Consider the following 14,779-nt stretch of genomic DNA (forward strand, 5'->3'; position numbering starts at 1 on the left):
CAGACACATACCAGGCGCTGAACCAGCGCCCCTGGAGATCTATACCGGATCGAGTCGCATGGACATTTCCACCCAGCACGCTGCCGTTTCTTCACCCCCCAGCTACAGTATCATAGCTCTGACATGGACAGGCTGTCAATCGCTCTTGCTCCGTGGGCTTTAAATTGGCTGCCATCCCCAGGAAGCCACCGACGGGATAAACATGCAGCCTGCCAGGGTTTGCAGAAGCATCATCCTGATGCAGTGAGAGCCCCCACCCCCCTGCCCACCTCCAAGCCTGGCACCGAGCAGCTCGACGGCTTCCCAAACTTCAACCGCAGGATCGTGCTCAGAAATGAACTCTTTCCCTGCACATAGTCCGATGGCAATACTCCCTGCAGCTGGCACGCTACTGGGAGGGGGGGCTCACACCAGGCTGCAGAAGGGAACCCAAACTAAGGGTGTCAGAAAGCTTTGCAAGCAGCACAAAAAGGGCTCCTTTCAAGACTGAGTATTTAAAAAAAAACAAGTTTTAAATACTCAGTCTCTTGCCCTCTACTGTAGTTCACAGCCTGTGCTGCAATTCGACCCTTTGAAATAATCACAGTTCCTACGCTCCCCTAGTGATGTTTATGAGGGTCTTTTCAGTAAGAAAGGATGGTTCTGGCGTGTCTATAAATATGTGGTATATCTGCACAAATGCATGGTAAATCTGCATCCTTCCTGGTGCATCTGCACTAATTTGGGGTACTCCGCGGTTCTCCGTTACCCCAGGGGAATAAACTCAGTGCACCCAAAAACAAGAGGGAAGAGTAGGACTGGACTGATTCACAGCCCTGTTGACCGGGTGTCATCTTCGGTGTATCTTGCAACTCAGAAAGGGACAATGATCCCCAACCGAAATGTGCTGGAGTATTCGAGCTGCCACTTTGTCTTTAAGGCTTATTAAAACCGGGATGCATCTCGGCGGCAGCGGCAGTCACAGGTGCTCCCGAGGGGAGAGAGTATCCCAGGACGTGGGTGCTCGAGCCGGCGGGACCTTGGCATGGACCACCTTGTGCATGGAGCTCTCTGGGCATCATCCAGCAGACTCCATTCACTCCCCTGGCAGCCTCAGCAAGAGCTTCTGCAAATATCTGGAAGGCTTTTGCAAGCTATCACACATGGCCTTTTTGGGAAGGGATGGGATTAGGTCTGGACACAAGAGAGAGTTCATCCAGTGTCTTGAGCTGGGAATTTCAGCTTATTGGCACTGCATAGGGGGGTCTCAAAGCCATGGGACCAGCCCACAAGGCACCAATGATACTGCCCCCCCTCCCACACACACCCATTCAATGGAGTGGACAACTGCATGCATACGGCCCCGGTGCATGCAGGGCACCAGGCAGGCTCAGGGTCTCGCCTTGTGCAGAATTGCAGCGAGCATCAAAACCTGGAGGAAGGCAAAACTGGAGCAAAAAAATAAAAAAATAAAAAAATGCAGAAATAACCATTTTTTTTCTCCCTTTTCCCTACAGTCCTATAATAATTCGCAGTGTCCTGGGGAGTGGGAGGGTTGCAAGGGTGGGAGAGGACAGGATGCAATGCAGAAAGCACATGAAGGGACCATGGAGTAGAGGCGTCTCCACTCCTGACTATTAAAACCAAGCTGATGTCTCTGATCCAGGGGTGAAGCAACGCTGCCCGGAGAGGTTCCTGCTCTGTCCTAATACAGGTGCCAGGAGGGACCAGCATTGCACGTGAGCCTGAGCAATGGCAGCATTGAGCAGGCAGAAGTGACACACGAAGGTGGGGAGCACAAGAGAAGCAGGTCTTTAAACCAAGGACCCAAACGTTCACATGGAGGCAAGAGTCCAGATGATCCAGCCTGATCTCCAAGTGCTGAGAGCCCAGCCTTCGGCAGGAGCTGGGAAGTTCAGTCCCAGCAGAAAAGCAAACCCGTGCCCACAAGAAACCCACCTCTGGTGCCATAATCAGGCCTCTATTGAAACACGGCAGCTGGGGATTTACTTTGTCACCTCATTCTGGACCCTGAACATGCTTCCCCTCCCCAATTTCACATTTTTTCCTCCAAAATGCAGCTTGCACACTGTGGTATAGGCTCTACCTGCCCACGGCTGCTGCAACTTCAAAGCTCGCCGCCTGCCCGGAGACCCATCGTGCTAAGGAAGCCAGCTGCGTGCCCGCCCAGCCCCGTTCGCTCAGGCATGCCTGCTATCAGCCAAGATTAAGCTTTGATGTGGGGAGCTGAGCTGGAGCAGGACAGGCTGCTGAACCTCACCCTGGCCGTTCACAGACGTGATGCCAGGGTGGGACGCGCCCTGGCCCCCTGCCAGCTAGGCATGCATGTGCATCCTTTCATGCAGCCCTAGAAGACCTCATTTCCCTCTTTGCAAATGAACAAGAAGCAACAAGACTATACTTGGCCTCCAGACCGGATGGGCTGCGGCCAAGATCTGCTGTACGCTCTAGCTAGAACGCGTGGGTTTTGCTTCCCATCCAAGGAAGGAGAAAAGGACATTTATGAGCTGGGATCAGAGGGAGCGTGTGGGAAGGAAAGGGTGGGGAGTGGAGGCTATTTCTATTGCTATAATTATTCAGTGGTTAAATCCCTGGCCCTTGGCATCAGCTCTGGAGGGCCTGCTGAAGAGGCCGGTAGCTATGGAAAGGAGGGTGGACACAACCCGTTGCAGCCCTGGGGCTTCTCAGGCAATTTTTCCCCTATTAGCCAAGTCACCCAAGGCTCTTTGAAGCCTTTTCACCCTGTAATCTGAACTGCTGCTGCAAGACCAAACACCATTTGGGGATTTCAGTCTCCCTGTGCCACTTCTAGGGAGCTGCACAGACTTTGTGCAGTCACTGAAATCAGAAGCCAGCCCCACGATTTATGCCCCGTGGAGATGAACACTTGGGTACCACGTCTCCCCACCTCTTGGAGCATCAGATATCAGCCACGGCTAGTGGTGGGAAGACTAATCGGGGCACCTGGGTCTTGTTCTGCTCAAGGTCGAAGCAACTTCTCGTTTGAAGTCAGGAAGGGTTTTTTTCCCCCAATCCAGACTGGCACAGGCTGTTGCGGGGAGAGGAAGGGGGACGTCCTTTGTAGCAGGAGGCATGGTTCCCATCTTGAGAATCATTGAATCAGATAAAATGAGGGTGGGAAGGGACCTCAGGAGGTCACATCTAGTCCGGTACTTCCCAACCAGCGTGTCGCGGCACAAAAGTGTGCCCTCAGAAATGGACAGGTGTGCCGCAGAGCTTTGCCATGGCAATGAGCTGCAATGAACTCCAATAGGTATGAGGATGGGGAATGCCCTAACAGGTGTGTGGTGGGAAATTATTATGAATGTAAGCATGCCTTGGGCTGGAAAAGATCTAGTCCAACCCCTGGTCATGGCAGGAGCAGCCCCAACTGACGTGTGGCACGGTGGAGGGCGTGTAAGGGGTTGGAGCGGATGAAAGGTTACTAGCAAACGGGGTCAATGGCCTGAGAGGCCTCTTTCGGCCCCGTGTCCCTTTCTCATTCAGCAGCAGGCCCAGCAAGCTGATGAATTTTTAACTCAATCTGAAGCAGAAATGAACAAACAAGCCAAGATCCTATGACCCAGATGCCCGGTGCTGCCTTGAGCTTGGCCGTATTACAGGAGTAGCTGCAAGGGTCCTGCTACAAGACAGCAAAGAGCTGAGCCAGCGATTTGGCCCTTCCTTATCACGCTCCCCTACCATTCCCTGCAGACGGCAAACATGCACCGTAAAGTAATCCCACTTCAAATCCAAAGCAAGAGACCGCAGGCACCAGGGGCCAAAGCCGGTTTAGGATCAGCATCAAGCTTACCCCCAAATGCAATGTGGTAGCGTGGTGGAAACCAATGCACGATTCACAGCAAAGGTTCAAAAGAAAACACCGAATGCAGACACAGGGCAGCACTCTGAAAGCAAAAGTCACGAGCAAGTTGCTTTAGAGGCAAAAGCTGCACAAGAAGATATGGCAAGAGCTGTTTGTGGAGGGGGAAGAGAGGAGGCAGCGGGAAAGGGCAGTGAAAGGCAGGGTGCGACGTGGGCTCCTAACCCCAGGAGGTTGCCGCAGGAAGCCTGAAGCCAGGCTGTTTAAGCAGCTGCTCTGAAGGAGTCTGTAGAGCCCTTCTTAGTCGCATCCTTGCACTGGGATCTGCAATGACCCCATGGAGCCAAATCAGCCACCGTGGGATCAGCACTCGGGGGCACCTAAAGCATTAGGGCATGCAAGAAAAACCCAGACTGGCCTCCCTGCAGCATCTGATGACGTCAGCTTCAACTCACGAGAGCTTGTGCTATAGACATACATACATATATATACATCTACATATATATATATACATATATATAGTGCATATATGTGCATTTACTTTGGTTAGCCTACAAGGTGCAAATCTACCCTGCTTCTGCCTGAAGTCTGCTCTCAGCTATCCACGCTACAACTAATAAACGGGAAGGGAATGAGAGCAGAGGCGCGCGAACCCCTTCATCTCACTCTCAACTTCATGCATCAAGCTGTGATGGACTGGAAAAGCCAAAACGGTGCTCCTCATCTGGACAGCCACAAATGAAGTCATGCTCTCTCTCCACCTTTTTAAGAAGTTTCCTGAGAAGGGCGCATGGATGCCCCAGGGTAATCGAGCGGCCAGACCGCTGGTTCGAAAAGCCCAAGAGCCACTTGGCCACAGCAAACCCCCTAGAAAGATGTCCAGTACTGGAGGCGATAATTGCCGGTGGATGGAGAAGCCACCACAATCTTTGTTAAGTTATTCCAAAGCTTCCCACGCTCACTGTGCCAACCCCGGGCCTTCTTGCTAGTTTAGGTCCAGCTTCCAGCTCTTGGATGGGTCCCAACTTTGTCATCAAGGTTGAGCAGCTTAGTTGGACCCAAAATTCATTCTTGGTTGGAGCAATGACTTGGTTTTCTTTAACTTTTCCCTGCCATTGCCCATGCTGCAGCCAGTCTGCAGGGAAACGACGAGTTCCCAGGTCCAAGACACGTCCCCCTCGCTCCCTTCACAGGCAGGCGAGGTTCTTCGAGTGGATGTGATATCTTGTATTAGACTAACTAAATACTGCTGCTCCTCCAGCACAGAACTACCCAGGACAAGCTCACGGACCCAGCCCCGGCTCTCAGGGCAGCCCCTGGCCCGAGCTGATGTTTGCAAAACCCATGAACAAGCCTCAGTGCTTTCATCCCTTGCAGATGGGTTTATTTTTGTACCGCAGTCACTTTAACCTCCCTGACCACTGGGATGTTTACCCTGGGGGTGAGGCCGAGGGATGCGACCTTAGCCGAGCTAAATGCAGAGATTTTTCCTAAGAACTCCACTATTTATTTATTCAGCGTCCGAGTGAAATCGGGCGTGCAGATGAAAGACGTTGCTGTCGTCATTACGGCCAGGGCTTTCCATTTCCATTTTGGGGAAACGGAGGCCCACGAGGCACGAGCTGAAGGAGAACAAGACGGGCAGGGTTTCCAAAAGGCATGGCAGGTGGTGACGCTCGTGAGAAATATGTCCCAGCAGCTGCCGTCACGCATACATTTGCTTTTCCTCCTGCTATCCCATGCCATTAGCAACACGGCTGCAAAAGCAAGCAGCTCTCCCGAGACCAGCCTCTTCCTGCAGCTACGGCAATACTTTCTTGCTCAGGAATGCATTATCAGCATGTTACCCGGGCACCGTGTTGACGCTGCGGTCACGCACCGATCCTGAACTCTCTCCACATCCTGCTGATATGGGACGCACGGCGCAGTCTCAGCCTGCCCCATCTGTACCCAGCCGGCCTGGGAGTAGAGCCCAGCAGCTGGCTGCAACACACGGCGATGCTGCAATAGGCAGGAAAGGAAGGAAAATCTCTGGGGGAAGCAGAACAAGCTGGATGTTCACCACCGTGCAAATCCCAAGTCAGTCCCTGGTGTCCGTAGATCTTTGCACTAAGTCAAGAGAAATGCATGCCCCGGTGCCATCCTGCATCCTGGAGCGTGGGCAGACAGGGTGTCATTACATGAGATGGAAGGAATTTGGAAGACACGCCATAGCAAAGATCCTCCCAGCTTGCAGCAAGTGCCAGGGGACTGTTTATGACTGCAAGGCATCAGCTTCGGGCCCCGGTCCAGTGCTACCGATGGATGGAAAGGAAGGCTTTGATGCCCGTTGGTTTTACAGATGATACGCTTCTTACCTCCCTCTTGGATTTTCACATCGGCAGAGCCGGCACAGAGAGGAGTTTGGGAACGTCAGGCTTTGATTGCAGACAGCTGCCTTGTTACACGGCCTTCGGCAAGTCCCTGCATCGCTCCAGGCCTCAGTTTCCCACCCCTCCCTATCAGGATGAATGTCTGTGCAGTGGGTTAAAACCCCTGTGGGAAGAGTGCTGGGCAACACAGGGGCAAAGCAGCAGCCTTGCCTGTTCCTGACTGTCCCAGCACCCATAAGGGAGGAGGGCTACATTGGGGAAAGCTACTGTGAGGTCAAAGGCAGTGTCTGTAAAAACAAGATTTGCAGCAAAACTCATGGTCAGTACAGAAGTTTGCATTATTTTCAGCGACACCCAAAGGCACCGGCTAGATTTATAAGCATCCCTCACACCCCGGTACAGAGAGGACCTAAATGTTGGTGTCTTGTGTGAACACAGGTCCTCTGGAAGGCAATATTAGCCATAAAGAGAGTTAAGCCAGTATATCCCAATCAAGGGAAATGCAGAAAGGAAACCTAAAAAGTGAAAGCCAGTTTGATGTTGAAGCGGTTTCTGTTTCAATGACCTAGATGGGGGGGTAAGGGCATTTGTTCGAGAGTATTTTGAGCCTGACAGTTCTCCAGTTAGCTCCTGCTCCTTACGGTCTGAGTCACATGGCGGTGACAGATTAAAAGGTTGATAATCCAGCCTGGCCTCCTATTCCAGACTGGCTTCCCCCATTTATATCCTGCCGGGGTTCTCATTTCTACCGGCGTGAATCCAGACTGACTCTGGATCGGAGCAGCAACCCAAGGGCCTGCTGCAGCGTAGCAGACCCCGACCCCGTCCTCCTGGATCTGGATTGCACGCTTGCTTGGCATTGCTTGCGATGCACCAAGAGAAGACGCTCGAAGAGAAGAGGCAATGGGCACAGGCACTTCTGTTAGGCAGGCACGAGTTCAGCAACGGGCATTGAGGAACAAAAAAAGAGTCGAGCACTCGGGGAGCTTCAAACCAGGAAGTTCATGCAGGTAAAAATCAGGGGACATGGAGGTGCATGGGAGGAAAACAAGGGGAGGAAAAGAAACCCCCGGGCGAGGGCTGCATGCAGCGGGCTAGGAGAGAAGGAGCGATTGTGTGACTGATGACAGAGCCCCTTCTCCAGGAGGAGGCTTGTTATTTTTGGCCGGGGGCTGCTGTTGACTCACGGGAGCCAGCGCCGGGAGAGGAGGGGGCTCTGCTTGGTCGTATTGTTCACAGGCACAATGTCCACAGCCAGTTGCAACACAGCTCCTGATTCAGCAGCCAGCGAGGGCCGTCGTGCCAGATGTGGCTTCCTAGTCCTACCTCCCTGCCTTGCTGAGCAGCATGGAAAAGGGCAAGGAGCTTCAGCTTCCAGGCAGTGTTCAGCACAAATGGCCTCAGTGTCGTGCCAGGCACGCTCGGACGAAATGCCAGCTTGCCAGGGGTGAGCAGCACGCTCCCGCCAAAGCCCGACACAGATGCGGCAGGGTACGGGGCTCTGCTGGTGTGATGGGAGTGCCAGCAAGACGCATCCACACCGATGACAGGCTACTTTGCCTCTCTTTTCAACCCCAGACATGCAAAAAAACTAGAGCTCCGGGTTCAGAAATGATCTCATTTATTAGACCAGCTAGGAAATCGCAGAAAGCAATCATCTCTTTCTCTGCAAGCTTTCAGGCTCAAACACCCTTCATCAGGCTCTGGGACAATTAAAGATGGTAAAAAGTCCCTGAGAGTGACACTCCCAAAGACACTCTCATGGACCCAAAGGGACAGATTCCCATCTCCAGCTGCCTCTGTGCAAAAATGAAGTTTATTCCCTACCTATGGGGACTTTTTACGATCTTTAATTTTCCCAGAGTCTGATGAAGGACGTTTGAGCCTGAAAGCTTGCAGAAAAAAAGATATATATATATATATATTTTTTTTTTTTTTTATTTATTTATTTATTTTTTTTTGCAATTTCCTGGCTGGTCTAATAAATGGTATCATTTCTGAACCCAGAGTTCTAGATTTTTTCGCATTTTTTTTTTGTCTCAGACCAACATGGCTACTAAATCCATCCCTTTGAGACCTCAGTGCATTAGAAGAACTCCCCCCATCCGTGCCCATACCAGTTGCTCTTCCCTCCCTCCCCGTTTGTCCTTCGGAAAATGAAGGAAAACAAAGAAAATCACGTAAGGAACCAAGCGGATGAATGCGACTGCAGCAGAGCGAACAGCTCCAGCCCAGCAAGGGCGCGCGATCCGCCGTTAGCCCCTTGCCTTTGCTGTGGGACCATCTCAAACTACACAAAGAGCCCAGTGACCTGCAGAAAGCCTTTTATTCCAAACTGGTTTCCCCCAATGATGTCCTGCAGGGGTTCTCGTTTATACGGGAGTGAATCCAGAGTGACTCTGGATCTGAGCAGCACAGACAGCCCAACCTAAGGGTCTGCTGCAGCATAACAGACCCTGTGCTTCTGGATCTGGATCGCATGCTTCCCTGGCATTGCTTGCGACTGACGGCAAGGACCTTCCCCCTGGGGCCCTGACTCGAGACAGGAAGGATGGCACTCCCTCCTCTCACCTCGCCGCGATGCACCAGGGATTAGCTGGCCTTTACACGGCCCTGCCTCTTTCAAAGGGCTGTCTGAGCGCCAAGCCTCGTAAGCTGTTATTTATTCCATGTTTTGTCCTTGCCTCCCAAGGGGACATGTTCTTCCCCTCCCGAGAAAGGAAGAAGCAGGCAAGAGGTCAGGAGTGGGCGTCCAGAGCGCATTCCACACCGCTGCTCCTCGCTGGAAATGCAAAACGACATCCACGGCTGCCGGCAAAGCACAGCAAGAAATCAAGCCAAGTCCCCCAGCAGCCAGCCACCCACCCACCCCAGCCGTGCAAAGGGGACAGGACACACCGTAGGATGGATATTTAACCTCCTTAATTCCTTTCTGGTGTGGAAAAGCCAAGCAGGGGTCGAGCAGCCCAATGCAAGGCCCAGCTCTGAGGCTTAAAAGCACACAGGAGGTTTCGCAGCTGCCCAGGTGGAAGGAAAATAAATAGCAACCCTTGCTCTGCAGAGGCACGAGGAGACTGGCTGATACACAGGAGCGAAGAGCTGGCAGCGTAAGTGCCAAATGAGAGAGGAAGACCCACTTAGCCAAGGGGGTTTGGGCACAGCCTGCCCACCTCTCTGGCACCGCTGCAGTACAAGGGCAGGGGTCGGCCGAAGGAAGCCAGCGGGAGCTGCAGGGGGCTCAGCTCATCTAGAAGCCGGGAAAGGGACTCAGCAGAGATCGAGACTGCAGACAGCAGCGAGCAGAACAGATATGAACCACCCCCGTGGTGAAGCCCTGGGCAGGGGGATCCTGGGGGAAGGACACGGAGAGCCCTGCATAGGGCAGCAAAGCAATGTGCAATAGAGAGGGGTGCAGGCGGGATGGGTTGCAACTCTGGGAGAGCTCCCATTCAGTATAATTGCAGATAAAACCCATGTCTGGACCTCCCTCTGTAAACAGAACAGACCACATTTGGCCTGGCTAAGTCTTTGCCCTGGAGCGACTTATCCCAGAGCTTCCTTAGGCAGAGAGAGTCTTTCCTCTAGCAACACATCTGCTGAGGAAGGACGACGCAGAATGCCCTGGCTCGCCGGGGACCGAACCAGAGAAGTGCGAGAAAGGCTCTGACAACAGGGTGCTTTGCAATCCAAATGAAAACAGCTGCATCCAAAGGGGGGAAAAAATAGAAATCCATTCCCTGACAGCGGGGGCTGAAACTCAAACATTCGTGCCGAGCCTGAGAACAAGCATTGTTACAAGAGAGAGTGGGGAAACACTCTCTGCAGGGATTGTAAAACCCGAGCGGGGCCGCGGGGCCCAGGCGCAGGTGTGCAATATCCCGCTGGCCTTGCAGCTGGCTGGTTTTAAGCTACACCAAGGTCTAGGGTGCCACTGACTTCAAGGGACCCCTGTTAGGGGTCCTACGCTTGGTCTTGCTTGTGAGGGCTGTCCTCTCCATGCACGAGGATGCTTCACCTCCTTCGTGCCTTTTTCTTTGTGTTCCCAGCTCTGGGAGCTGCCCAGATCAAAGCCAACGCATGACAAACCCAGAAGGGAAGTGCAAACAACTCAGCAATATGATTTCCAGTAGGGCCTTAACCCCGGGGACAAGCACTTGCAGCCCGCGATCCTCTACCGTGCGGTCACTATGTGAGAAGCCGCCGTGCTCTCTAGGACTGCAACTCCCTTCTCCGCTCGGTGACAGATTTCGGCAGACGTGTGGCCGCCAAGCCGCAGGCAGGCCGCCAGCTCAACACCGGCCGGTCCCTACTGTCAGGCCCTGCATTCAGTGAAATAAAGATGTAGTCCAGAGGGAACATCCCAGCACCGTTTTAAACCTTGGCACAGAATAGCATTCCCCATGGTTTCAATAATAACAGCTAGGAAAGCCACGAGAGGGTGACTGGCTTCACACAAGGGGCTCAGCTGCTACGGCACTGAACAAGGCTACACTCTCCCAGGGTGAATAAGCCTGAATAAGCACGCTCACCGAGGCACCAAAGCATTCTTCATCCAAAAATAAATGTTATTCGGGGGTGAGAACCAGGAAACCCTGATTTGGATGTATCCAGCAAAGCATCTCGTGCCACCAGCGAGCCAGGCACAGAGGGGATGATACTAGCTTGTATCTCCGTGTCTCTCTCGCACGTGTGCACACACCTAGGGAAACCCCCCTGCTAGTGACGTCTGAGCTGTTCAACGTGCTGCTGACACAGAAGAGCTGCCCGGGGATGGCAGTGGGGGTTTTTTGTCCGTGAACACCCTGCAAGCACGGTGAGTCTGTCAGCCCTCCTCCCTCCTGCTTGCACTTCCAATAGGACAGAAATGCTTTCATTATGTGCTGAGTTCGAGAGTCCTCAGCTCACACAGAAAGTCTCCGGTGCAAAACCACAGCGATCTGTGACCCCAATGGGAACAAGTCGTGCTAGGACCCACTCACTCGTCCATCCTTACAGCCACCGGGGAATTCAATCTCCCTTTTAAACATCAGGAGTCCTTCTCCTTAGACTGTAGGGAACTTTCCTAGTGATGGGCCTCTATTAGACCATTCCTCATGATGGGTCCAGGCTGGCTGGGGTGGGGGGAAGACGGCCAGGTGAGTGGCTGGGTGGGGGTGACCTGCCATTCCCACTTGCTGGAGCTCCTCTGGGTCCCCGGGGCTGGAGGCACAAAGGGATGGGAAAGAGGGTGTCCCAATCTGGTAGAGAGGACAAGGAGGGTGGCTGGGCAGAGAGGATGAGTCTGGGATCAAGTGATCCTGGGTGCTGGGGGTGGACAGACAGGATGTGGAGGGTGGGTGAGCAGAGAGCATCCGACTCTGGATCCTAGGTGCTTGGGGCAGGGGTAGACTGGACAAGGAGGATGTCTGGGTGGAGAGGATCAGAGTCTGGATCCTGGGTGCTGGGGGAGGTGGACAGACAGGACAAGGAGGGTGGCTGAGTGGAGAGGATCAGACTCTGGATCCAGTGATCCTGGGTGCTGGGGGGTGGATTCGCCGATGAGAAGTGTGTCTGGGAGGAAAGGATCAGACTCTGCATCCTGCATGCTTGAGGGTGGATAGACGGGACGAGGAGGACAGCAGGGCAGAGAGGACCAGACTCAGTACAAGCAATCCCAGGTGCTGGGGGGATGCACAGCCAGCACCAGGAGGGTGTCTGGTTGGAAAGGACCACACTGCGGGTCCTGGGTGCTGGGGATGGCCACACAGGAGGAGGAGGAAGGTGCGGGGAGAAGAGCACCCAATCCTGGATCCGGGGTGCTGGGACGGGGGACAACAGCCAGCACCAGGAGGGTGTCTGGTTGGAAAGGACCACACTGTGGGTTCTGGGTGCTGGGGATGGCCACACAGGAGGAGGAGGAAAGTGCGGGGAGGAGAGCACCCAATCCTGGATCCGGGGTGCTGGGACGGGGGACAACAGCCAGCACCAGGAGGGTGTCTGGTTGGAAAGGACCACACTGCGGGTGCTGGGTGCTGGGGATGGCCACACAGGAGGAGGAGGAAGGTGCAGGGAGGAGAGCACCCAATCCTGGATCCGGGGTGCTGGGACGGGGGACAACAGCCAGCACCAGGAGGGTGTCTGGTTGGAAAGGACCACACTGCGGGTCCTGGGTGCTGGGGATGGCCACACAGGAGGAGGAGGAAGGTGTGGGGAGGAGAGCACCCAATCCTGGATCCGGGGTGCTGGGACGGGGGACAACAGCCAGCACCAGGAGGGTGTCTGGTTGGAAAGGACCACACTGTGGGTTCTGGGTGCTGGGGATGGCCACACAGGAGGAGGAGGAAGGTGCAGGGAGGAGAGCACCCAATCCTGGATCCGGGGTGCTGGGACGGGGGACAACAGCCAGCACCAGGAGGGTGTCTGGTTGGAAAGGACCGCACTGCGGGTGCTGGGTGCTGGGGATGGCCACACAGGAGGAGGAGGAAGGTGCCCGGCAGGGAGGGAGGAGCGGAGCTCACCTGGATGTAGGCTCGCTGCAGGTAGCTGTAGGGCAGGCGGCGCTGGAAGTCTGCCCGCACGTCGTCGGCCACGCGGGGCCGGGCGGCGGCGCCCAGGGCGCGGCGCTCGCAGGCGCGGAGGCAGGCGGCGCGGCGCAGCACGGAGCTCCAGCCCCGCAGCTCCCCGCCCGCCGGCGCCAGCGGCTCGCGCGCCCCGCACCCCGCGCGGCACCCCCGCCGCGCCGCCCGCGCCCGCCGCTGCGCGTCCAGCGCCCGCTCCAGCCAGCGCGCCGCGCCCGCGAAGTCCCGCGCGTGGAAAGCCCGCACCCCGCGCGCGTACAGCGCGTCGTACGGCTCCTCGCAGCACCCCGCGCAGCACCCCAACAGCGCCAGCACCGCCGCCAGCAGCGCCAGCCCCCCGGGGGCCATGCCGGCGCTAGGCTGCCATGTGCCGCACTGCCGCAGCCCCAGCCCGGCCGCTCTTAAACCGCCCCTGCTCCGCTCCGCTGCGCTGCGCTCCGCCCGCCCGCCCGCGGGGAGGGGTGGCCGGGGAGCGGCCGAGCCAGCGCGCGCCGCGAAGCTGCCCCACTACTTCTTGTTTCGTTTCCAGCGGGTTCAATGCGAGGTCTCGCGTCTCCGCAAAGAGATGGGGCTGTCGGTGTCCTGCCTGCCACCCACCCGGCTCCCACCGAAACACAGCGAGAGGCATAGAGGGACTGTACAGGTCATTGGGCCATCTGCAACCGAAACACAGCTAGATGTAGAGAGGGACTGTACAGGTCATCGGGGTATTTGCAACCGAAACACAGCTAGATGTATAGAGGGACCATACAGGTCATTGGGCCATCTGCAACCGAAACACAGCTAGATGTAGAGAGGGACTGTACAGGTCATCGGGGTATATGCAACCAAAAATACAGTGTAGATGTATAGAGGGACCGTACAGGTCATCGGGGTATCTGCAACCGAAACACAGCTAGATGTAGAGAGGGACTGTACAGGTCATCGGGGTATTTGCAACCAAAAATACAGCTAGATGCGTATAGGGACCGTACAGGTCATTGGGGTATCTGCAACCAAAAATACAGTGTAGATGTATAGAGGGACCGTACAGGTCATCGGGGTATTTGCAACCAAAACACAGCTAGATGTAGAGAGGGACCATACAGGTCATCGGGGTATCTGCAACCGAAACACAGCTAGATGTAGAGAGGGACCATACAGGTCATCGGGGTATCTGCAACCGAAACACAGCTAGATGTAGAGAGGGACCATACAGGTCATCGGGGTATCTGCAACCGAAACACAGCTAGATGTAGAGAGGGACTGTACAGGTCATCGGGGTATTTGCAACCAAAAATACAGCTAGATGTGTATAGGGACCGTACAGGTCATCGGGGTATCTGCAACCAAAAATACAGTGTAGATGTATAGAGGGACCGTACAGGTCATTGGGGTATTTGCAACCGAAACACAGCTAGATGTAGAGAGGGACTGTACAGGTCATCGGGGTATTTGCAACCAAAAATACAGTGTAGATGTATAGAGGGACCGTACAGGTCATTGGGCCATCTGCAACCAAAACACAGCTAGGTGTATAGAGGGACCGTACAGGTCATCGGGGTATTTGCAACCAAAAATACAGCTAGATGTATATAGGGACCGTATAGGTCATCGGGGTATCTGCAACCAAAAATACAGTGTAGATGCATAGAGGGACCTAGCGAGATCATCGGGCCATCTGCATCCGAAAACCCGGCATAGATGCATAGAGGGACCTAGCGAGATCATCGGGCCTTCTGCAACCAAAAACACAGTGTAGGTGCAGGGCCTTACAGATCATCGGGCCATGGACTGGGTCTGATGCTAGCGCTGCTTTGCCCTAAGTGTGATGCTGATTGGTTGGTGTAATAAAAGATCTCACATCTATTCAAAGTACCTTGCCTGCTTGTACTGTAGGGATCAGGTATCCAGGTTGTAGGCGTATTGATCTAGAGGAAGAGGCAATCAGGACTTTTTTTTTAATTAAAAAATTCTTTTGAAAAAATCTTGGTCTAATAAAAGATATTATCTGGTATTCTCCAGCCCCCCCCAGATATCAGCAGGCC

At 54.5% G+C, this 14,779-nt stretch overlaps 1 protein-coding gene across 1 annotated transcript in view; it reads right to left on the minus strand.

Annotated features, from left to right (window-relative positions):
- Positions 1-13,186, minus strand: part of P3H2 (prolyl 3-hydroxylase 2) — a 96,043-nt gene extending 82,857 nt beyond the window's left edge. Inside the window, exon 1 of the mRNA XM_059731267.1 lies at positions 12,693-13,186. Within this exon, the coding sequence (XP_059587250.1) occupies positions 12,693-13,100 (408 nt within the window). The 5' untranslated portion in view covers positions 13,101-13,186. The remainder of the gene's footprint in view (positions 1-12,692) is intronic.
- Between the last annotated feature and the right edge of the window lie 1,593 nt (positions 13,187-14,779).

This window comes from Alligator mississippiensis, chromosome 7 (assembly GCF_030867095.1).
Source record: "Alligator mississippiensis isolate rAllMis1 chromosome 7, rAllMis1, whole genome shotgun sequence".
NCBI lineage: Eukaryota > Metazoa > Chordata > Crocodylia > Alligatoridae > Alligator > Alligator mississippiensis.